At 36.1% G+C, this 25,505-nt stretch overlaps 1 protein-coding gene across 1 annotated transcript in view; it reads right to left on the reverse strand.

Annotated features, from left to right (window-relative positions):
• Positions 1–6,463: 6,463 nt before the first annotated feature.
• Positions 6,464–25,505, reverse strand: part of KIF11 (kinesin family member 11) — a 40,959-nt gene continuing 21,917 nt past the window's right edge. Inside the window, exons 16-22 of the mRNA XM_043476157.1 lie at positions 24,234–24,392; positions 21,789–21,895; positions 14,986–15,265; positions 12,430–12,652; positions 10,920–11,068; positions 9,924–10,040; positions 6,464–7,894 (exon numbers count right to left, since the gene is read on the reverse strand). Of these exons, the coding sequence (XP_043332092.1) occupies positions 7,763–7,894; positions 9,924–10,040; positions 10,920–11,068; positions 12,430–12,652; positions 14,986–15,265; positions 21,789–21,895; positions 24,234–24,392 (1,167 nt within the window). The 3' untranslated portion in view covers positions 6,464–7,762. The remainder of the gene's footprint in view (positions 7,895–9,923; positions 10,041–10,919; positions 11,069–12,429; positions 12,653–14,985; positions 15,266–21,788; positions 21,896–24,233; positions 24,393–25,505) is intronic.

Raw genomic sequence — 25,505 nt, forward strand, 5'->3', positions numbered from 1 at the left:
CTCAATAGAAACTGTGCAAACCAGAGGACAATGCAGTGACATTTTTAATGTGCTGAAAGAAAATAACTGCCAACCCAGAATTATACACATGATGAAATATCTTTCAAAAATGAAGACAAAGAATACTTTAGAAAACAAAAGTGACAGAATTCATTACCAGCAGCCCTATCCTGTAAGAAATATTAAAGGAAGCTCTTCAACAAGAGTGTATTAGAGAATATGGTATCATACATAAAGACAGATCTACAAAAATAAAGATCTCTGGAAATGGTGAAAATGAAAATAGAAAGACATTCTTTCTCTTATTTTTAATCTCTCCAAAGATAATTATCTTTCAAGATGAAATATGGTAACAATGGATTGTGGTTTTATTGCAAATATAAGTGTAAAATTAAAAACACAGAAAAGATGAGAGAGAATAATTAGAAGTATGCTGTTGTTAGGTTCTGAAGCTATATATGATTCAGTATAATTTTTTTGAGGGCAGACTATGATTAGTTCTATATATATTTAGTAAGTCTTTGGAAAAAACTAAACAAAAGTTTTAATGGAGATAAAATGGACTCATAAAAACATCATTTCTAAAGGAGGTAGAAAAAAAGAAAAACAGCATAATTATTAAAAGCAAATCAAAACTACAGTAAAGTATCACCTCACACTGATCAGAATGGCCATCATCAAAAACTCTACAAACATTAAGAAAGAGACAGCTGGAGTTATAAATCAACTATACCTCAATTTTTAAATTAATTAATCTTTTAAAAAGGAAATAAAGAAAGCTAGAGTATCTACATTAATATAGAATAAGGAATGGGCTTCCTTGGTGGCTCAGATATTAAAGAATCTGCCTGCAATTCTGGAGACCTGGGTTCGATCCCTGCATCAGGAAGATCCCCTGGAGAAGGGAATGACTACCCACCCCACCCACTGGGCTTTCCAGGTGGCGAAGCAGGAGGCATAACAGACGTGGGTTTGGTCCCTGGGTTGGGAAGAGTCCCTGGAGGAAGGCATGGTAACCCACTCCAATATTCTTGCCTGGAGAATCCCATGGGCAGAGGAGCCATGGGCTACAGCCCGTAGGGTGGCAAAGAGTCAGACATGACTGAAGGGACTAACTCTTTCACTTTAAGGAATGTCACCAAGAATAAAAAGGGACATTCTGATAAAGGTGTTGATTCATCAAGAAGTATAACAATTCTAAATACATGTGTACTTCACAACACAAGTGGCTCAGCTGGTAAAGAATCCACCTGCAATGTGGGAGACCTGGATTTGATCCCTGGGTTGGGAAGATCCCCTGGAGAAGGGAAAGGCTACCCACTCCAGTATTCTGGCCTGGAGAATTTCATGGACTGTATAGTCCATGGGGTCGCAAAGAGTCGGACACAACTGAGCGACTTTCACTTTCGTAGCACAAGTGCCAGAAGTAGAAAGAAAGAACTGAAAGGAGAAATTTTAAAATTTACAGTTAGAGAGTTCAACTTTTTTTTTTTTTTTTTTGCGGGGGTCGGGGTGCGGGGGCGCTGCATTAAGTGCTTGTGGAATCTTAGTTCCGTGACCAGGTATCAAATCTGGGCCCTTGGCAGTGAAAACAGAATCTTAACCACTGGACCACCAGAGAATTTCTGAGACTTTAACGTTTTAATTAACAGAACAACTACACAGAAGATTAGTAATGTTATGGAAGACCTACAACCCTATCAATCAACTTGGCCCTACTGATATTTACAAAAAAAATTTATCCAATGATATAATATGTTCAAATTTAATATTTACTATTTTACTTAGACTTTACTTATAAAGTCTAAAATTAGAATCTTTACTACCTCCCCGATAATCAAAGAATCTTTGACTGTTTTAACTCCTCCTAACTTTCTTCCATCTTATGTGTTATTCTTGAGGGTTTTAATTCCATATATATTTTAGACTCATAAAATACTGTTATTGTTTTACAGTGATAATTTACCTTTCTGATGCATTTATATTTTTTATTGTTCTTTATTCTTTCCTACATCTCTGAGAGGCCATTTGATATCATTTTCTTTTTGCCTAAAGAACACCCTTTAGTGTTTCCTTTAGTGCCAGATTGGTGATGACAAAAATCAATTTTCATTTCTTAGACACATAAAATGCCTTTAATGCACCATCATTCCTAAAAAATATTTTCATTGTGGTGGCAATCAGTTATTTTGTTTCAGCAGTTTAATTATCTCTATTGTTTTTACTTCCTTATTTCATTTATCCTTTTAGCAGTTTGCCTGTGGTATACCTAGGTATGATTTTGCATTTGTCCTGCTCAGGATTATAAAGCTTCAGTCCCGTTCTCTCTTCTTCCTTGTGAGGCACTAATTATATACATGTTTAATCTCTTCACCATGTCCTGTTTCTTTCATATTTCTTATCCTTACATCTTGCTATGCTTCAGTGTAATCATTTTCTTCCAACCTATCATCCACTTTTTTTAAAGTATGTATTTATTTGGCTGCACTGGGTCTTAGCTGCAGCATACTGGATCTAATTCCCTGACCAGGGGTCAAACCCAGACCACCTGCAACTGGGAGCATCGAGTCCCAGCCACTGGACCACCAGGGAAGTCCCTATCATCTACTTTTAAAAACTCTCTTAATGAGGTCTGTTCAGCAACTAAACCCATTCCCTGTGTTCATAATTTATTATATTTTTTCAGTTCCAGAATTTCTATTGATTCTTTGTAAAATAATTTCCAATTTTCATCCAAAATATTTCATTGTGTCTATAAATTCTTTAAATGTTTATTTTTTTAATTATCTTGTTTGGCAACTCCATTAGCTTTAATTTCTGTAATTTGTTTCTGTTGTCTTTACTGTTGATGTTCGGTCTCTTTGTATATTGGGCTTCCCTGATAGCTCAGTTGATAAAGAATCTGCCTGCAATGCAAGAGACCTCGGTTCAATTCCTGGGTCAGAAGGATCCTCTGGAGAAGGGATGGCTACCCACTCCAGTATTCTTGGGCTTTCCTTACCGCTCAGCTGGTAAAGAATCCATCCGCAATGCGGGAGACCTGAGTTTGATACCTGGGTATTCTGGCCTGGAGAATTCTATGAACTGTATAGACTCGCAGAGTCGGACACGACTGAATGACTTTCACTTTCACTCTTTGTATACTGGATTATTGTTTGAAAATGAAAGTGTTAGTCGCTCAGTCACGGCCAACTCTTTCAGTTGTGTCCAACTCCTTGTAACCCCATGGACTGTAGCCCGCCAGGCTCCTCTGTCCATGGAATTCTCCAAGTGAGAACACTGGAGTGGGATGCCATTCCCTTCTCCAGGGGATCTTCCCAACTCAGGGATCAAACCTGGGTCTCCTGCATTGCAGGCAGATTTTTTACCGTTTGAGCCACCAGGGAAGCCCAGATTATTTTTAAAGGAGCGTAAAGAGCTGTGTTTTATGGGCACACAATGTATACAGCATATGTTTAAATTGTCATGTTTCTTTAAGAACATTTTACTATCTGCTCATCAGTTCTACCTACAATATTAATTCCTTTATGATTCAAGTACTTCTTTAATAGATGATAGGACTCACTTTATATTTCGAATGGCTTTTATTTTTAGGTCAAAATCACATAAAATGAATAATTGTGAGAATTATTGTGGTGATTTTACAATGTATACAAATATCAAATTGTTGTATAATTAAACTATGTGCCAATTATACCTCAAAATTTTTAATTAAAAAAATAATTCCATGGCATTTAGTATATTCACAGTGTTGTACAACCACCACATCTACTTGGTTCCAACACATTTCCAACATCGCAAAAGTCCACGTTCGTTAAGCAACCACTGCCTTTCTCTCAACTCAACCTTGGCAAGTACCAATGTTTCTATGAATTTACCTATCCTGGATATTTCATACAAATGTAAACACACAATATATGAATTTTTGCATCTGACTTCTTTCACTTAGCAGTTTTTTTCAAGGTTTATCCACACAGTAGCAGGTATCAGCACTTCATTATTTTTGTGGCTAAGTAATAATCCATTATATGTATTTTATCCATTTTATGTTGATGGACACTTGTATCATTTATAGCATTTATAGTGCTAACATGAACATCTGTGTACAGATGTGTGTGGATAAATTTTTTCTTTTCTCTTGGATAGCTATCTAAGAGTAGATTTGCTGGGTCAAATGGTAATTCTACATTTAGTTTAGGAACCACCAAGCTCTTTAATCAGTGGCTGACATTTTTCATTCCCACAAGCAGTATATGAGGGTTTCCACTGACTATCTTCACCAGCACTTGTTATTTTTTATTTTGGGCCGCACTGTGTATCAGGCAGGATCTTGGGTTCCCCAACCAGGGGTCAAACCTGGGGCCCCCTGCGGTGAAAGTGCAGAGTCTTAGCCACTGGACCAACAGGGAAGTTATTTTGTTGTTTTTGTTTTTGTTATTTTGTTTTTACTATGGCTATTCTTGTGGATGTGAAGTGATATTTAACTGTGGTTTTAATTTGCATTTTCCTGAAGACTACACTCTTGCTGCTTTCAAGATTCTGTCTTCAGTTTTAACAATTCAGTTATAATATGTCTTGTGGATCTCTTGAGTTTATACTGTTTGGACTTGTTGAGCATCTTGGATATGCAGCTTTGAATGTTTTAGCAAATCTGAGAAGTTTTCAGCCATTATTTCTTCAAGTATTCTTTCTGCTCCTTTCTCTATCCTTCTGGTACTTTATTTTTGCAAATGTTATTTCATTGTGCTCTACAGGTCTCTTAAATTCTGTTTGTCCTTCATTCTTTTTCCCTCCTGATTCTCCAACTGGACAATTTCAATTGACTTAGCTTCAAGTTCACTGGCTTTCAATTGCCTGTTCATATATACTATTGGAAGCCTCTAGTGATTTTTTTTTCACTTCAGTTACTTTTCAGCTCCAGATTTGTGTGGTTCCTTTTTACAGTTTCTTCACTGATATTCTCTATTTGTTGAGACAACTTACTGGATTCCATTAGCTCCGTGAGCATAATTGAGACAGTTGATTGAAATTCCAAAGTTTATGCTCCCTCAGCAAGTTTGTTAATTTCTTCTGCGAATGAGTCATACTTTGCAAAATACCCAGTTTTTTGTTGAAAACATTTGACTATTATGGTAACTTTGGCCATCAGATTCTTCATGCCTCGTGGTTTGTTTTTGTTCCTTGCTGTGGGCTGTAGCAGTTTAGTGACTTTTCTCAACTGTTTTTGTAACGTCTCACTTGACTTTTCTTTGAAGACTTTTTTGCTTGTATTCAGCTAGTATTGACAGATTTCCTTGAATGCCGGTGGCAAAAATATATGTAAGACAAGAATTAAAACAAAAGGGGAAAAACCTCTTCCCAGTCTTTGTAGAGTGGCTATATTGGAGCACTCCTTCAGTGCTTAGCTAGATCATTTTTAAATCTGCTTAGCCTTCACTTCCTACTTGTGCTGAGCCCAGAGTTCAGCCACCAGTGGACACTTAGGTCTTCTCTAAACATGCAACTTGCCCTAAACATAGATGGCTTTCTCAGTTCCCTAGTATACACTGTTGTTTTTGAATAGCCTGATTTCCCTAGGAAATTCTCCCCCATTATTTCCTCTGAGGCTCTGGGCACACCTTTATTTACCTCAACTGTAATCTTTTGCCAAACGTGGCAGCAGGTTTTTGCTTACAATATTTTTGAGAAATGCCTACCATTTTTCAACCTGAGTTCAGAGTTAGCTGAAACAAAGGAAAGTGCCTTGCTTCAGTCCTTCATGTTGGCCTAAACAGGTTTCAACAAATTTTTGAGATTAAAACTGCCTCAGCTTCTTCAGGACCAGGGAACAAGGTCCCACTCTGAGACCCACAGGCTTCTGCCTCTCTTCAGGACTACCACAGAGCTGGGAAGGGGGATGGAGCAAGGGCAAGTAAAACACCAAAAGGCTTTTCTAATTTTTAGATTACTTTGTTCCTGATGCAACATTTGCTTGGTTCTATAAACTTCTGTTTTTCCAAGTTATGACAAAATTATTTCTGAATGTTTTCATCTCTGAGGAGGAATGATGGGTCCTTGAAGCTACTCTATTTTTGCTGAAGGTTACTTTTTGAGTGCTTCACACTATATTAAAAAGTACCAAGTTAACTTAAGGCTCTAGATGTTAAAATTCTCCCGATTTATTTTGGCTTCTGTAGGCTGTTCAACCAGCTGTATTAGCATTCCTAGATAACCTTCAAACAGTTTGGGAATGAGATGGCTTAAAGCTGGACTTCAGGCCCTGTGAGGGCCAATCTGTTTCTCATTCATCTCACACTAAGGTGTAGCCCCGTGGAGTGCAACTGAAAGCTGGGATGTTTATCAAGGCCTTTTTTCCTTGCTGGTACCTGTGCAGAAGTTTATTTTAGGAATTTTAATACAACTTGCTTAACTCTGTAAACATACCCACTGCAAAATAAGAAATAATGAGACAAGCAAGTTAATGTAGAGATTAAATTTATTCATCATGGATTTACCCAGGGTAGCTTATTTTTATTAGATATTATTCATAGCTTGTATTGACATCTGATTTCGCAGAGAAATTATATGATCATTTTTATTAAGATAATTAATACTCTGCAAGGCAAATTGAGTTGCTTGAAGTAGCACGTTTTCTAATTCTCCAACAGAGCTTGGTTTTAGTTATCAAAATCAAACTCTGAATTTCTACACTTAACTTGATGTGGCACAAAATTTACTCTTTGCATATATTTTCTAAGTGCTCTGGTTCTTCATGCTGAAACATCCCAACTTCCAGAAATTTGGCTGCTAGATCAAAAGAATATCAGGGACCTTCAATTAAGGATTAAGATTTCAGTAAAGAAAAATATATACATACATATTTTATTATATACAAAGAACAACAAAAAGTTTTACCAAGTAAACAAAAGAATATAAATTACACTCATAATCAATAGCTTCAAAAAGCCCTTAAATCAGTGTGACCTTTTACACAAGATAAAGGCCTCAAAATGGGGTCACACAGCCATTAATCAGAACTCAGGGTTTTTCTCCCATAATAGCAATGTATATTCTGGAGAGGATGGCTTTTTGTGAACTCTGTAGGAGCTAATATGTTAGGCCTCATAAAGGAATGAAATGCTTTTTCACTTCTGGGGGAAACAAACAGGATATTTCCAGGGTTATGTTTACTGTTGACAGTGATTTTAGAGATAACCACAGAAAAGTGTCAAAGATTTCTAGATAAAACTCTGGCTATCTCATAATAATAATGGATAGATACCATTTTCTAGCTCTACAAATGGCTTGGTGACAAAAAGGGAGAAAGTGAGCTGAGCAGGCAGAATGAAAAAGTCTAGGGAAGGAGGCAAGGAAAGATAACCATAATTCAATCATAGCAAGAAAAGAAAGGATATGGCCTTCCTAAGACCAAGTCCTGGTGATATTTACCTATATAAGTTCAAGCCTAAAAGAACACTGCAGCATCTATCTATCTACTATTTAGTAATACACAAGAAAACATTTTTCATTTGTTCTGAAAGCGCTATTTTATATCAAAAGCTAGAAACACATATTTACTCCATGCAAATCCCAAATGAAATCCAACTTAACATAGAGGGAACTACAGCAATGACAGAAAAATAGATAGTAAATTCAACTACATTTACAGTACTGCCTTGATATTTTCTACTCGTTTTTAATCTACGCACAAGGCTCAAGTTCTGGGGTTACAGGTTTTATTTTTCATTTCTTTAAAAAATAAAATTACCAATCCTCAAGTTAACTAAAAATTGTTCTGGGCTCGTAGAGGTAATCTGCTCTTCGTAACAGATTGCTCTATGATTTCTTCTACTTTAGACTTCTCCAATGGATTAGTGCCTCTGTTTTCTTTGTCTTTTCCATGTGATTTTTTATGCTGTGGATTTAAGGGAGAAAATTAAGTCAATATAAAGTAACATGTGACACATATTAATCATATTCCATTTTCAAAATTCTCTTGTTTACAGGGAAGAAATTAGGTGTGGAAAACTTTAGAAATACTCAGCGCAAATTTGAGCCAACACTTTGCCTGGAAAGTAGAAATGAATGCCTTCTTATTTTATCACCAAGTGGGGGGTATGTTTGAGAAAGGAATCTAATTTTCTGTATGGTTTTCCAAAAAAATAATTACAGATTTTACTGTAGGGCCATGGTTATCAATAGGGAGACTTTTGCCTTTCGGGACGTTTGCTTCTCTCTGAAGATGTTTTTGGTTGTTAAAGCTAGAGGGGTACTGCTGGTTCCAGTGGACAGAAGCCGGGGAAGCTGCTCATGAATACCATATAATACACAGGACAGGTCACCACAACAAAGAATTCGCCAGCTCAAAATGTCAATAGTGCTGCTGCTAGAAGTCATGCTCTAGGGAAACAAAGATGGGCTACTGTACAAAAATGGCAATTCTGGGACTTCCCTGGCAGTCCAGGGGTTAGGACTCTGTGGTTTCACTGCCAGGGCCAGGGTTCAATCCCTGGTCAGGGAACTAAGATCCCATGGGCTGTAAGATGCAGCCCCCCCCTCAAAAAAAAAAGAGGTAATTCTATTTTAAGCATAGATCTATAGGCTATCTCAAGATACTTTTTATTTAACCTATATTTTATCTTTTAAAAAACTTATTTCATGTTTCTCATTTGGGAATACTTCATTGGAATCCTTGTACTTGCCCTTAGAGAGCTTTAGTAACTGATGACTTTCCTTATAGACCCACTCATCAATTTTTAGACAAATTGTAAAGCAACTTTAGAGTTTCTAACCTAGAAAACTTCCCCAAATCAGATAGATATCAGAGAAAAAAATAATTTCTGGACTTTAGCTAAAGGTCTCAAATCCAATCCCAAGTCTTTTCTGGTACTGTAGGAACTTCCTTGCCATAACTGAACCAATAAGCCTGGCCTTCAGAACATCATATGCTGTAATAATGAGAGAATTTTCAAATAGGGATTAAGCAGTCACTAAAGTTCTCTTATCTTTCCCTTTCCTTAATTTTATAAGATGGAAGAGAGGGTTGAAAAATAGAAATATATCTAGCATTTTTTAAGAGTAAAGAATAAAGCAAAAGCTAGGAAGATTTGGGGGATAAAATTGCCTTGATGCAGGGAGAGAGGAATTTAATAAAATCTGAGCTAGAGAAGCTCAGATTAATAGGTTAATAGGAACCTAATAGCTTAATTTAATAGTTTAATAGGAATGGAGACTCTTTAGATCATGGTGAAAGCATAGATACATCAGAAGCAGCACTTCAACTATGATATAAAATGTAGACATTAACATCCTATGTAAGGAAATTCTTACTTCACAGACTCTGTCTAGGCTTATGCCTTTAAATGAGAGGGAAAGATTAGACAGTTTAGTGTTACACTCCCAAAAGTGGTGAAAAGGGGGAAGGAAAGGGAACAGGCTGTAAATGCTCAATATCATGGCAGGTGAGAAGTGCAGGCTACCTAGGGGAATAGTTAATAGGAGAAAAGCCTCAGGCAGGAGACTCAGTCTTTAAACCGGAGAGGCATTCAATCTCAATTTAAATGTCTTAGCCTTCAAAGTCTGACTGTGGGCAGAGATAGGCTCCAGGACATCCACGTCAAAGGTGGAGGGAAGAGAGAAATGACTGCTTTTAGTCTCATTCTTAGTATGGAGGAAGTAGAAAAGGGGTAAGGATAACAACAGAAGATTACCAGCCAAGGATGGGAGTAAGTCAAACTTTGAGTTTATTTATCCTACCAAAAAATCCCTAATCAATTATACTTGTGTAAATTCTTTAAACCAGAAAAGTTAACAAGCCATCCCAAAGGAATGACTAAAATACTTTTCCTGTTCCATCCATCAAGAGCAATGCCTTTATACTGGATAGCAAATGACAGATTTATGTTAGATGTGGAAGGGTTATCTAACAAGATACAATCAGGTACCTGGAAAAATGGAACCCCACCACTCGATGAACAATCCAAACTAGTATCTACAGATGGTTCCTGAGTTAGAGGTTCTTCAACAGTGAGCACCGGGACCGCATTTTCTTCATCCAAGTCCTAAAAGAAGCAGCTAGATGAATTGATAAATTCCCAGGGCTTAAAAATCTTCACATGGTGGGGGGAGGGTTAAAAAAAAATCTTCACACAAGGCAGTTTTCTTCTTTGAAAAATAACACAATGTCCATTACTTAAAAGTTAAACCTCAACAAAATTAGCAGAAAGTCTACAAAATAATAAAAATAATTCCTGTTATGTTTTCACATAGAGAAGTACCTATAATAAAGTGTTAAATGTGATAATCTCAGAATAAAGAGATTATAGTTTACTTTTTACTTTCTTCTTTACTTTCCAATTCCCCAACTTTTCTATAATTACTGTAGTTAAATGCACAGATTGTGGAGATTCTCTATGTTCTACTTCCAGCTCCATCCTTGTGATTTGGGACAAGGTAATTCTTAGTTCCCTCACCTGTTAAAATGGGGATAGTACTAGCATCCACCTTACGGAGTTGCTGAGAGAATTAACTAAGTAAATATATATACATATGTAAAATGCTCAGAACAATGTGGAGCACATAATAAACACAACATAAACACTGTCTAGGGCTTCCCTGGTGGTCCAGTGGCTAGGAGTCCGTCTTGCAATGCAGGGACATCGGGTGGATCCCTGGTTCAGGAAGAACCTACATGCCAAGGAGCAACTAAGCCCACGTGCCCCAACTCTTGAAGACCATACACCTAGGGCCTGGCTCTGCGACAAGAGAAGCCGTCGCAACTAGAGAGCAGCCCCCGATTGTCACAACTAGAGAGAGCCCTCATGCGGCAACGAAGACTTAGCACAGCCAAAATAAGAATACAATAAATAAATAAAGGTAAATTAAAAAAAAAAAAGTTTACGGGAGAATTCTAAAATTATGATGCCTAAAATAAATTTTACCTGACTAGTCTCTTCATTGTTTTCTGAACAGTTTAGCGTTGTTAACAGCTCAGGCTGTTTCATTTTCAACTCATCAAGGAGTTGTTCTCGTGGCTGGGTTCTCACCAGTGTTGATGGGTATACATAATTTTTCCTCTGTGGGGTCGTACCTTTAGTGGATATAAGTGGTAAAAATTGAAACATGGCTTATGAGTACGTTTTTTTTAATTGAACAATAATTGTTTTATAATATTGTACTGGTTTCTGCCAACATTAACATGAATCAGTCACAGTTATACATATGTCCCCCTTGAACTTCTCTCCCAGAAATTTTTTTAATGCTAAAACTTATACTTCCCAGTAAGTCTTTGTCTTCCAAAAATATAACTACTGCCACATATGTGAATCAATTCTGTTATCTGTCAGGCATATGTTGCTTAAAATATTTCCTAAATTGACAACTCAACCAACTGCAAGATCCAACCTATGCCAAAACATGAATTTTTCCACCTACAGAAGATGTATTGTAGGCTCTAAAAGGATTCAGTCTTCTGAAAAAAATGGCAACATTATTGGAATAAGACACAATTTTCTCAGCATGATCAGTTAGATAGGAATAATCATTTTACTGTAAATTTGGTGGAAAGTAAATATTAACCAGCTACATTTCTTTATAATAATTCCTGTTCTCATAATTTACACAGGCACTGGCCTTTTCACTTAACATTTATATTCCTAATTTCATTGAAAAATGGATAATAAATATCAAGAGTCTTGGGGGAAAAAAATTAACTAGCATCCTTTAGTGCCATCTCCTTTTATAACTGCTTAAAAAAAACAAAAACAACTTTAAAGTATAATTTACATACCACAAAATACACTCAATGATTTTTAGTAAATTTACAGAGTGTCACCACTACCGCAACCTAATGAATAACTCAATTACTCTTCCTGTGTTAAATAGTTTGTTACACCTTCTTTCATGAAGGCCTCCCTGAATACATTATAGCTTATACTGCTCTGACCTCCCAAAATGGTAATTCCTGAATGCCAATCTAAATGGTCCCTGACAAAAGGAGAGGTACACATAAAAAATGTACAATGTGGTAAACCTTGCATTAAACTAGATTTATTTAATTACATTCCTACATTTTTGGTATTAAAATGTCCTTTTATAAACAGTGCTAGATAGATGGTAGGCTTTTTTTTTTTTTTTGGTAGGCTTTCTTTTTGTGCTCTCTTTAGCACATTTCTAAAATGTGCTCTCTTAATAAAGCCAGTTACCTGAATGTTTGTAAACTTTTACTGAATTATGATTGCCCAAGTTTCTGGGAGTATATGCCATGTATATCATCTAATGCTTGATTAAACCTACTTTATGATTCCAGTTTTTCCATATTTGAGTTAATCAGAGTGAGATGGTAAATCTGTGTCAGGGAATGGCAAGACCTAGTTTCTAGGAACAACTAGCACTGTATACAGTTGAATTCAACTTCAAAAATTTTTTAAATCAATTTCCCTTTAAAAGTACCTGTTGGGATGTCCAGTTTCAGTTCCTGTTGTAGAAAGCAGTTAAGCTTAGTCAAACCTATTTTTACGGTTTTATTAAGTTCTTGACTTCGTGTCATTAATTCTTCTTCATCAATAGTTATCTGACTGAGAAAAAAGTTTTGCTGGTTCTCATTAGCTGCTTTATGCCCACTTAATTGTTCAGTAAGCTCTAAACTTGAAGTCTCACAGCCTTGGTTTACAACCTGTAAATGATGCAATGAGATTTCATTACTAAGATCAAAGTTGCCCGTCCTTTATGCAACATTTTAACTTCTTACCTTGAAATTTTCCATAACAAAGGTTTTAGAAACACACGTAAAAGTATAAATAGTAATACTAATAACCCCTTTATATTCACTACCCAACCTCACCGTTTATTACTACATGGGATATAGATCAATTAAGACTAGCCAGTTACTCCTGCTCTCCACCAAGACAGTTCTGAAGCAATTTCTGTATCATTTTATCCTTTTACATCGCGTACTTCTCCAAGAGTTAACAACTTTTTAAGATCACTCTCACATCTAAATGGCATCACCGACTCAAGGGACATGAGTTTCGGTAAACTCTGGGAGTTGGTGATGGACAGGGAGGCCTAGCCTGCTGCTGTCTATGGGGTCGCAGAGAGTCAGACACGACTGAGCAACTGAACTGAACTGAACTCACATCTAAAAAATTTAGCATTCCTTTCTTTACATCAAATGTCTAGTCAGTGTTTAAATTTCATGAGTTCTCTCATGTTTTTCAGACTTGTTTGAATCAGAATTCATCATTAGATTTGGTTGATGTCTTAAGTAAATGACTATATAATTTCTCATCAAAACTGAGATATTCTAAGAGTAAAAAGGGCCATTAACAATAATTACCCCAGTGCAACAAATATAAACAAGGACTATGCTAGGTAAACCAGGGCTTAAGGCCCTCTAGGTCTGAACTCTTTTAATATAGGTTATCCATACTTTCTGCTTTGAAAGAAAATTTCATTGAAGAAACCAGGTATTTGTGCTCTACTGAATATCTCAATTATTAGATATGTTCAATTGCACCTCTGTTATTTTCACATGTTCATTTGTCCTCTGTATTTTCTACAAATTAGTTAGATCTAAAGGCTTGATCTAGACCAGGTTCAAGATTATTTCATAGGTGGTACTGAAAGTACATAATGCCTGGTTGTGTCTCTCACATTAAGATTAATCGGTGTGGGGAATTCCCTGGTGACCCAGTGGTTAGGATGCTGTGCTTTCACTGCCAAGGGCCGAGGTTCAGTCCGTTTGGAAAACTAAAATCTCACAAGCTGCACGGAAAAAAAGTCAACCAGTGTGTTTGAGTATGGTCACCTTCTTAGTTATAAAGATCTCTCATCAGCTTTTGCTCTAATGGTATACGCAGTCACTAATGTCCACAAGGATTATTTCACTAGGGGTTTTGCAAGATGGTGATATCCTAATTCTATCATTTCTTCTGCATTTTACTAGCTGGAATACTTCTTTGAAACATTTTTCGTCATCCATTACCCTGCTAAACCAAGACAGAGTTCTTTCAGTAAAGACAGATGACCTTTCAAATGTTTCCCTTCATTTACTACTTCTTAGAATAATTTACTGCTTCCCTAGCATGAACCAAAGGAGACTAATGAAATTTCTATGAATTTATCAATTTTAACATATTTGATATATCTTAATCATGAGTTTGAGTAAACTCCGGGAGTTGGTGATGTACAGAGAGGCCTGGCGTGCTGATTCATGGGGTCGCAAAGAGTCGGACACGACTGAGCGACTGAACTGAACTGAACTGAATCTGTTATAGCACTTATTCCTCATGATGCTCAAATTGTACCACCTCTAAATAAGGGAGTGTCTCAGGTTGCCTCCTAAGTCTTTTTGAGACAATTCCATTAATCTTTAACAGCATCTTTACTTTCTGGTATGACAAGATCTATAGGCTCATCTGGTATATTTCTTGCTCTAAACCTGAAATTACCTATTTTTCTACTAGGTTCCTTTTTGTGAAAATAGGTTATATAGATTAAAACACTTAAGTTATTTTACCTAATTTCTAAGAATAGTAGTAAAATCCTTTCATTGCACAGAAGAAAAACCAAGCCACAAAGGGTTCATGCAAATATTAAGTTCAAGCAAACCCACAAACCTATCAGATGTCTTCTGAGTAACCAGAACAATATCCTAAATACTTAAAGCAATAACAGGTTTGAATGTACCCAAACAAAAGTAAAAATCATTTATAAGTGAAAAGTATTATATACCAAAGGACAGCGTGCTCTAAACCAAAGTAACTAACAAATCAAAAACCAAAGATAGATATAGGACAGATCAGACAAATGTTAAATCATCTGGAGATCTAGGAAATGTATATGTGAAACAAGATCATGTATAAGCATACCAACTGTTATCCTTACAATTTTAAGTTATTCATTATACTTTAGCATGTGTTTTGAAGTCAATTCTTAGCCAAGAATATAAAATTTTCTGATTATCACTGTTCTCCCCAAGGGAGATTCCAGTTACAAAGTAATTACCTTCAATAAATTCTGAAGTTCCTCTTGCCTTTTACTTAACCAAGATGCCCACTGTTCAGAAAAACAAAGTGTGCTTGTGTTCAGAGCCTCGCATCTCTGTTCGGTCTCTTTAGAAATTATTTCAAGGTTGCTACTGAGTTTATCACAGTGTTTCTTAGACTCTTCAACCAATTTTGTATGTTCTTGGTTAAAATGTCTGAGTTCCTCTGACAAATCATCAAAATCAGCACAAAATTTTTCACTCTGAGAAGTTGTTTTGCTAATTATATCTTTAGATTTCCTACAGGAAAAGAGAATAACACTGTTAAAATGGAAAACTAAGACTCAAAGGATACATAACTTGACCAAGATCACACAGCTCAAAAATGGAATATTCAAACCTAAGTAGTCTTATTCTAGAGTTCAAGTTCTTGTCTTTTCACAGCAGACTGATATCACATCTGTGACAAAATGACTTTTTAAAATATCTCTTTTCTTATAAAACCTTTTTCAGCCCTTTTCCAGATGTGACACTTTACTTCACACCTCTTAGAATATTAACTATATGGTTATTAAAATGAACTCTGCCTAAGTGTTTTACTCCTTCCAGGTTGCTCAGTGGTAAGGAATCCACCTGCAATGCAGGAGATGAGGGTTCAATCCCTGGGTTGGAAAGATCCCCTAGAGAAGGAAATGGCAACCCACTCCAGTATTCTTACCTGGAAAATCCCACAGACAGAGAAGCCTAGCAGGCTACAGTCCCAGGGGTTGCAAAAAGGCTGGACACAATTTTAGCAACTAAACAACTGAATTATGTTACTTAAGAACATCTCCTATTGCCTGTAGCCTCTAGTTTATAGTCCCTAAACTGTCCACAATCAGTTAAGTCATTCTGTTCTTAAGCAGTTTTGCCTTGTCTATGACACAAAATAAATAAAAAACTATAAATATTATAGAACAAAGTCAGTTATAAAACTTTCTAATAATTAAAAGACAAGTATATTGAGGTGTGACAAATTATACATATAGCACATATAGTGCAATGAAACATAATGCTGATATGAAACTAATATCAAAATATACATTTAAAATTCATCAGTGGCTTCCTTCTGTCCTTAAAGTTCCCTATAATATCAATAGCATTCAAAGTCATCTCATAGGAGCAGAGTTAAACTTTGGGGAATGAAGGTTACCCTCTACTACCACTAGATGGTACACCATGTGAGCAAATTAAGTGGGGAAGCAAATGTGCCCAAAACCAAAGTTCAGCTACATATAAAGTGGAAATAATTGAAAAAGGAAAAGAAAATTAAGTGGTAAGCTTGCAGGTTATTGACACAAATCCATCCCCTCAAGGAATCACAACCCACTAGAAATAAAAAGTAGGGAAATGCTTCCTAGATTCAGAATCTAGAAGGAAGAGTTCAGAATGGAACATGATATAATGAATAGGACCAACAACAGAATTGAAAAACTGATGACAGGAGTTAGTAGTAGGAGAGGTGACATCCAGAATTCTAGAGCTGCGTCATTCAATAGAAATATGAGTCATATACACAATTTAAAAATTTCTAGAAGCCATATTAAGAAAGAAAATAGATAAAGCAGAGGAACAATGTACTGGGTAAATATAGCATATGTATATGTATAAGTAAAATATATGAAAACAATGCGTATGAGATAGGAAGGAGGAATTGGGATATACTATTAAGGTCCTTTCATTATACATGAAACAGCAAACTATTTGGAGGTGGATTAAAATTATTTTAAAATATATATTATTAATCTTAGGAAAACCAGTTTTAAAAAGTAATTTTAAAAGCATAAATGACAAGTCAATGGGAGATAAAATGAAAACATAAAGATGCTTGACTTAAATTAGGAAAGGAAAAAATGAAAACAAAGCACAAATGATGCAACAGATAGAAAATGACAAAATGGTAGGTTTTAATCCAACCATACCAATATTTAAATGAGAATGGTCTAATCACACAGCTATAAGCCATACATCATTAGATTTGATTAAAAAAAAAACAAGAAGATCCAATTATATGCTGTCTATAAGAAATCCACTTTAAATATAAAGACTAACTTCAAAAGTAAAGAGATGGAGAAAGCTATATTATGCAAATAGCAGTCAATAGAAAACTAACATTTTTTGTATTTAAAGAAAGTGAAAGTGAAGTTGCTCAGTCCTGTCTGACTCTTTGCAACCCCACAGCCTGTAGCCTGCCAGGCTGCTCTGTCCATGGGATTTTCCAGGCAAGAATACTGGAGTAGGTAGCCATTTCCTTCTCCAGGGGATCTTCCTGACCCAGGAATTGAACCCAGGTCTCCTGCACTGTAGGCAGACTCTTTACCATCTGAGCCAGAACATTTTGAATTAATTTCAGACAGCAGACTTCAGAATAATGAAAATTATCAAGGATAAAAAGGGACTCTATTAATACATAATGATAAAAGGTCAATCCTCCAAGATATATCAACCCTACTGTGTATGCATCTACAACAGAGCATCACTTATATGAGGCAAAAACCTGACAGAACTGAGAAAAGAAATAGACAAATCTACAATTAAAGTCAATTTCAATACCCCTTTATTAGTAGAACAAGTAAACAGAAACTCAGTAAGGATATAGGTGACCTGAATAGCACTACCAATTGTCCTAAATGACATATTTAGAACACGTTATTCATCAAAAGCAGAATACAGATTTTTCTCATATGGGTAGCACAGGAAGGAAGCATGCCATACTAAAACTACTAGAGCTCTGAAAATTAAAGTGTTATTGGAATCACAGCCCCAAAAGGTGGGCCAAGACATTCCCACTTAAAAAAGATTTAAATAGGGTTCTGAATCACCTAACATAATAAACAAAATGTTCAGGAAACAACTGAAAACCGCTCTGGAAAATCACACCTTGAATGAGTTAAGACAACAAGTACCAACACTGAGATAATTCAAATGTTGGAACAATTTCATAAGGATTTTAATCAACCATCATAAAAATGTTTTCAATGAGCAATTAAAATACATCTAGAAAATAGAGAAAGAGAATCTTAACAAAGAAATAGAAGAGATTTTTAAAAAGAAATAAAAGGAAATTATAAAACTGAAAAAAAGCAGTAATTGAAATAAAACATCTCATTGAATGGGTTCAACAGTAGATTAAACAGGACAAAAGAAGGGTCAGTGAGCATAAAGACAGATTATAGAATTTACTCAATCTTATCAAAAGAAAATAGACTATCTATAGTCTCAGAGAACTCTGGGACCACAATAAAAAAAAACAAACACTGAACATTTGTGTCATCAAAGTTCTAGATCAGAGGAGAAAAAATACAGTGCTGAAAAATGTTCAAAGACACAATGGAGGGAGTTCCCTGGTTGTCAAATGGTTAGGACTTGGTGCTACCATGGCCTGGGGTTCAATCCCTGGTTGGAGAACAAAGATCCGACAAGCTGTGTGCCAAGGCCAAAAAAATCAATCGATCAATCTTGGTTTTAAAAAAAAAAAAGGATGAAAATTTCAAAGTCTGGTGAAAGACCTAAGTCTACAGATTCAAGAAACTGCTGCTACGTCATGTCCAACTTTTTGCGATCCCACGGACCACAGCCCACCAGGCTCCTCTGTCAGTGGGATTCTCCAGGCAAGAATACTGAAGTGGGTTGCCATGCCCTCTTTCTAGGGGATGTTCCTGACCCAGGGATCAAACCCACATCTCTTACCAGTTCTTTACCACTAGTGCCACCTTCAAGAAGCTGAGCAAACCCAAAGATAATTAAGTCAAAGAAATACATAAGTGAACACATATCTTGAAAGCAGCTACAGAGAAAACTGCCTATACATGAACAAGATTTGAATAACTGTGTATTTCTCATCTCTTGGAGACCAAAAGGAAATGAAACAACATATTCCAGGTGCTGAAAGAAAAAACTTGTCAACCCTGAATTCTATAGCCAGTGAAAATATTGTTCAGAAATGAAAGGAAAATCAAGATATTGTCAGACAAAGCAAAACAGCATTTGTGGACAGCAGACCTACCCCAAAGACTAAAGGAAGTTCTCCAAACAGAAGAAAGCTTGAAACTTCAGGAAGGAACAATTTAATGGGCAAAAATAGGGGTAAGTATCAGAATATTCTTATCCTTGTGAGTTTATAATATCTACAGGCAAAAATCTTGACAAATCCCACAGCTTACACAAAAATTTAAAACCAGATCATGAGGAATTCCCTGACAGTCCAATGGTTAGGACTTCGTACTTTGACTGCTAAGGACTCAGATTTGATCCCTGGTCAGGGAACTAAGTTACTGCAAGCCATGTGGTATGGCCAATTTTTTTTTAAAAACTCATGGGTTTAAATCTTACATAAAATTATAAAACTTCTAAAAGAAAACATAAGTCTGATTGAGCTATATGATAAGGATATGAGACTGGCAAGCAATGAACTATAAAGTAACACTGAACACTAATGCAGGATCAGCAAACTTTTCCTTTAAAATCCAGATAGCAAATATTTTAGGCTTACAGGTAGTCTTTGATATACTCTTTGCAGTGCAAAAGCAGCTAAATACAGCCAAAGGCAACATATAAACAAACTGGCAGATGGAGTAAACAAACATGGTTATGTCAATAAAATTATCTGCAGTAGCAGGCATCCAGCCCAGAGTTTGCCAAACCCTGCTCTAATTAGTAAATATATATTTCATCATGAATATGAGTTAGAAATTGTTAAATTACTTAATGTGTATTCTAAAATTGAGCAAATATGTAAATATATTGTGGATGAAAGCCAAGTTTCTCACAGTCTGAAAAAGCAGCACAAACATGGACTGCAAAGATACTTATGTGCACATATATATATACACATTCACACATATATTTCCAGCTATGTCCACCTGAGAAGCCCTAGAAGAAATGACACCCCAGTAGCAGTAAGAACATCTAGTGCCCAGATCTTGGTTTCTATTACTATGATTTTAGAGCTGGAGCTGAGAAAGTACAAGATTACTGGAACACCACGCTGTGTATCTGTCTGTTAGTTGCTCAGTTGTGTCTGCTTCTTGGCGACCCCTCAAAAAGGACAGATCATATCAAAAGGACATAGAAGACAACCTGAAGAGGCTCTCACTAGTCAAAACTGGGGCAGGGAGCTCCCTGGCTGCCCGGTGGTTAGGGCCCCATGCTTCTACTGAAGGGGACACAGGTTTGATCCCTCTTCAGGGAACTGAGATCTGACATGACATGCTGCACAGCCAAAAAAAAAAAAAAAAATGATAATGACAACAAAACAAAAACCTGAGATAATTTGAGCATCAAAATAAAAAAAAAATAGTGGATTATAACCCAGAGGATAAAAGAATCCATGAGTACATGATAACATAAATGAATAAGAATAAATAGCAAGGGAAAGGGAAAGCTCTTCCTCTCAGTAGAATGCCAGCTAACACATGTAGAAGGAATGATTGGGTTAGAAAAAGATCACTTGACAACCACTATCATAATTATTTCAGACATACATATCAATGGATTCTAAGAATAGGATACTTATATAGTTTCAAAGTATCTCTCCTTAAGTTCTTTAATAATTGCGAAGGAACTTTACAGGGGAGAAATCTAGAGGACAACACTATACCCAAATTATCAAAGTTAAACCTCTTGAAATCTGAGATGCACTAAGAACATACTACTTTTGTGTTATTCTTGACAACTCCAACTAACCATGAAGGCCACCCCAAATGAAGGACACTCTACTAAATAAATATTCCGTGCTCATGGAAAAAGAAAAGGCCATGAAAGACAAAGACTAAGCAACTGCTCTAGATTAAAGGAGACTCAAAGAGACATGACAAATGCAAAGTGTGATTCTGAATTAAATCCTGGACCAGAAGGAAAATCTTTTTTTTTTTCTTATAAAAAGCATTAGTGAGAGAATTGGCAAAATTTGAATTAGGTATGTATATTAGATAACAGTAGTCTCAATACTAACTTTCTAATTTAAAATAATTGTTATAATAGATAACTAATAAGAATCTGCTGTATACACAGGGAATTCTAGTTAATATTCTATAATAACCTACATGGGAAAAGAATCTAAAAAGAAATAGGATATATGTATATGTTTAACTGCTTCACTTTGCTGTACACTTGAAACTAACATAACATTGTAAATCAACTATATTACAATAAAACTTTTAAAATTTTTTTAATAAAATAATTATTATATAAGACAGTATCTTATGTTTTTAGGGTGTACACTGAAGTATTTGGGGGAAAGTGGAGATTACAAAGACCCTAACTTATTCAGAAAATTATATATATATAGTATTATATATTATATAATATATATATCTGTATCCACTGTCATTCAAAAGATTGTTCATCTACAGGCAATATTATATAATACAACATATTAACTATATGGGCTCCCCTGGTGGCTCAGACGGTAAAGAATCCACCTGCAATGTGGGAGACCTAGGTTCGATCCCTGGGTTGGGAAGTTCCCCTGGAGAAGGAAACAACTACTCACTCCAGTATTCTGGCCTGGAGAATTCCATGGACAGAGAAGCCTGGTAGTCACAAAGAGTCAGACACAACTGAGCAACTTTCACTTCACGTCACTTCAACGTAGTATATAATATTATATAATTATTTAATATAATATATAATATTACAGAGAAAGGGGGAGAGAGGAAATGAGGATGATAAAATGAACATAATATATGAGAAAATGGGTTGATAGTATTTGTACTATTTAAACTTTTTATTCAGAAATAATTTCAGATAGAGAAAAGCTAAAGCAAATTTAAAAACAGCTTACTGCTCTGTATTTTCTTGAACACTGCTAAGTGGTTTCTGGATGTTTTTACACTTTTCCTCCAAATCACAGTATCTCTCCTCCCAAAGATTCATTAACTGGTAAAGTTCCTGGAAGAAAGGTGTGGGGAGGGAAAAGATTGAAATTATAACGGTTAAACTTTTGACTCCATGCTGATATAAAGTATTTTCCCATAGGTGGGAATGATGCACATTCCTGATAAGAGATCTTTAACTCCACCTCTGACAGAGGAAGGTAGTAGAAGTGATGTTAAAGGAATAATCATACTACAGGCACTTTTTTAAAAAGTAAATAATTAGCAAACTTTTAAATTAGCAAGCTATTTTAACTATAAGTAACATGTTACTATCAGTGTACCTCAGAACTAACCAAATATACCAAAAAAGGAACCATTTTGACAGATATACATAGTTGCTTCTTACTGATAACACTACTAGAAGAAAAAGTAATGCTGAAAATTTAATGGATCAAGCAATCCAAAAATATTATCAACTAATATAGCTGAAACATTTTATAGAACCTAGTTGGATCATTTTCATGTCAAAAGAGCTTATCATTTTCTCATATGTGGCATCTTGAAACACATCTTTGAATAACACACAGCTGACAATACACATTTAACACATTGATTTTGAATAAAATGTCAGTACTTCTGCTAATCTCAAAGTAGAGGGAAATGCAGGTATTAGATTTATCTACATGTAAATAGGTTTGTCAGTGCTAGCCTCAAGTTCTAGAATATCTAAGAAACAGCTCAGTTAGTAAACCTGCTTCTTTTAAGCCAGGGAAGTCAAGTCAGTCATGCTAAAGTACTTCTCACATCATAGATGTTCCTCAGAATATATACCTAAAAAGATCTAGACAGGTTTAAGACAAACACTCTATGAAGAGGTATAAGAAATTGCTGCAATTTCAAGAATATGTTCTAGAAACATATAGAAAAGCTCCTCCAAAAATGGATTCCTTTCAGGCAGTATAATCACCACCATAGCTATAAGGGGATCTAAATACTGTCAGATGTTCCCAAGGACTCAGTTTCCTCATTAGAAAACTGAGCTAGTAATAGAAGCTGTATCTCTACTGGTGGGAGGAATAAATACACAGTGAGTTGCTCAATAAATGTTAACTATTACTTGTACTAATTTCAATATTAACCTTTTGTGTGAAAAGTTTTATGCTTATCAGTTAGGGAAACAATCTTATTTTAAAGTTGCTTTAATTTTTTTTTTCACTCCATCCAAGAGGGGTGTTTTGTTTTGGTTGGTTTGGTTTCTTTGGTCGCAGTGCGCAGCTCGCGGGATCTTAGTTCCCTGGCCAGGGAACCTGGGCCACAACAGTAAAAGCATGGTATCCTAAGCACTATACACCAAAGAATTCTCTCAAGAGGTTATTAAATGATAACACATGATGATGGATGATTCACAAGCTTCATTCCCATCTCAAACTTTACATGGCACCATAATTCAAGTTAGATATACTGCACAGGACGTGCCAACAATCATATTAGTAACCTAAAAACTCCATGACTTTGCTTGGGTGACCTTTTTAGCTGTGAATGCCAGGTCATAACACAGTAACTGTTAGTTCAACTACACCAAGCTTTCTGAAGACAAGGGCTTTTCCACCCAAGCAGGCTGTAAATAAATCCGGAACCCAGCATCACCCTGAAGGAAATCTGACTTCACAAAGTTGGGGTAGTTTACCAAAATGGCTTCAGAGTAGACTGTTTTTAAAAAGACACATTTATTCAGTGTCATGATCAGACTATTACATTTAGCAATCAACAGAATAGGTGCAAAAAAATAAAATCTACATTAAAACCCTCTGTTGGAACGCTTTACACTTTCCATAGGACAGAAACTAAAATTGTTACACAATTAGTCACAAATATAGTTCTCAAGTTTTTCTGCCCATACACATAAGTATTGTCTAAAAGGTGTCTTCTTTGAAGCAGCTAGGCTCTGCCACCACTGTTTTGGCTGAGTTCATAAATCTATCGCAACCTATAGCTTTCCCTGTCACTTCTCTGGCTCTCCTCTCCTGCTAAGCTCTGTTTCCTTCTGCCACGACTACAGCTACTGCTGCTGCTGGAACCACTACAGTCACCTGGGTTATAGTGCAGATACAAGTTCACTTTAAATGTTATAATCATTTTCTTCTAATTGTACTCCCAATGGAGTATTTCTGCAGCTTCATCTTTTTTCTTGATATGAAGAAAGGACTGTCTTGTCTCACTGTGCTCTGAATGTAGCAAATCATCAAATATTAACTGATCAAGAGAAATACTCTTATTTCACATTAATTACTGTTATAAGCAAAAGTGCTGACAGTATTTTCAGGTTTCTAATTTAGTTATATAGCATTCAGTCTGTAACAGGGATCTAAAGATCATAAAGCTTTCTTTTTACACTCAAATTACCTATATACCTGTGATTGGATTTTCTTTGTTTTCTTCATGTCTTCAGTTAAGTTTTCACACAGCTTCTGTGATTCAGCCAAGGAAGAAACTGTATTTTCTTTTAGTTCATGTAGATTGTTACACAATGTACTAAGAAAGCCATCCATTTCCTTCTTCTGATCGTCTATCTTTGAAGAGAAAAAAAAAAATTTTTTTTTTTTTTTTTCGTTTTTTCTTAAATTAAAAAAAATGTCCTAGGGGCTTCCCTGGTGGCTCAGTGGTAAAGAATCCACCTGCCAATGCAGGAAGACACAGATTCAATCCCTGATCCAGGAAGATTCCACAAGCTGGGGAGCAACTGAGCCTACAAGCCACAACTATTGAGCCTGTGCTCTAGAGCCCAAAGCGCAACGACTGACCAGCATGCTGCAACAGCTGAAGCCCACACGCCCTAGAGCCTGTGCTCCAAAGAGAAGGCACCACAATGAGAAGTCCACACGCCACAACTAAACAGTAGCCCCTGCTCACCGCAACTAGAGAGAAAAGCCCTTGCAGTAACAAAGACACAGCACGGCCATAAAAATAAAATTATTTTTTTTAATGTTCTAAGTTTATTTTTTATTTTTACTTTGTTGACTACATATAAAATAGAAAAGGTAGAAAACAGTATTGCAGAGAAAAGTCCCTTCCTTTCCCCTCTAGCCTCTAGAACCCCAGTCCCACTCCCACCTCTGAGAGGTGATTGTTACCATTTTTAAACACATCTAGAGGTATTTTGGGGCTTCCCAGGTGGCCCTGTCATACAGAACCCATCTGATAATGCAGAAGATGTGGGTTCAATCCCTGGGTCAGGAAGATCCCCTGGAGGAGGGCATGGCAACCCACTCCAGTATTCTTGCCTGGAGAATCCCACTGACAGAGGAGCCTGGCAGGCTACAGTCCATAGGGTTGCCAAGAGTCAGACGTGACTAAAGTGACTTAGCACGCACGCAGAGGTATTTTATTATCCATATTTAGGTAGGTATGCATACATATGTATGTATAACCACATATAAATACACACCATATGACAGACCGCTATGTATGCTATGATGCTTGAAGATCATTTCCTCTTGTTTTTCTTAGCCATGATTCTGCTGATCACATCAATGGTCAGCATCCTAACTACAGCATCCTCTCTTCCTCCCTCCTCCAGATTCCTTCTCATAACCCATGGGTTCTGCATGTAAATACTTCTCAACTAACAAGTCCTGGGTCCCTTGAATTCATGTGGATTTCTTTCTTAACAATTTGAGATAATA

The sequence above is a fragment of the Cervus canadensis genome, chromosome 8 (assembly GCF_019320065.1).
Source record: "Cervus canadensis isolate Bull #8, Minnesota chromosome 8, ASM1932006v1, whole genome shotgun sequence".
Lineage (NCBI taxonomy): Eukaryota > Metazoa > Chordata > Mammalia > Artiodactyla > Cervidae > Cervus > Cervus canadensis.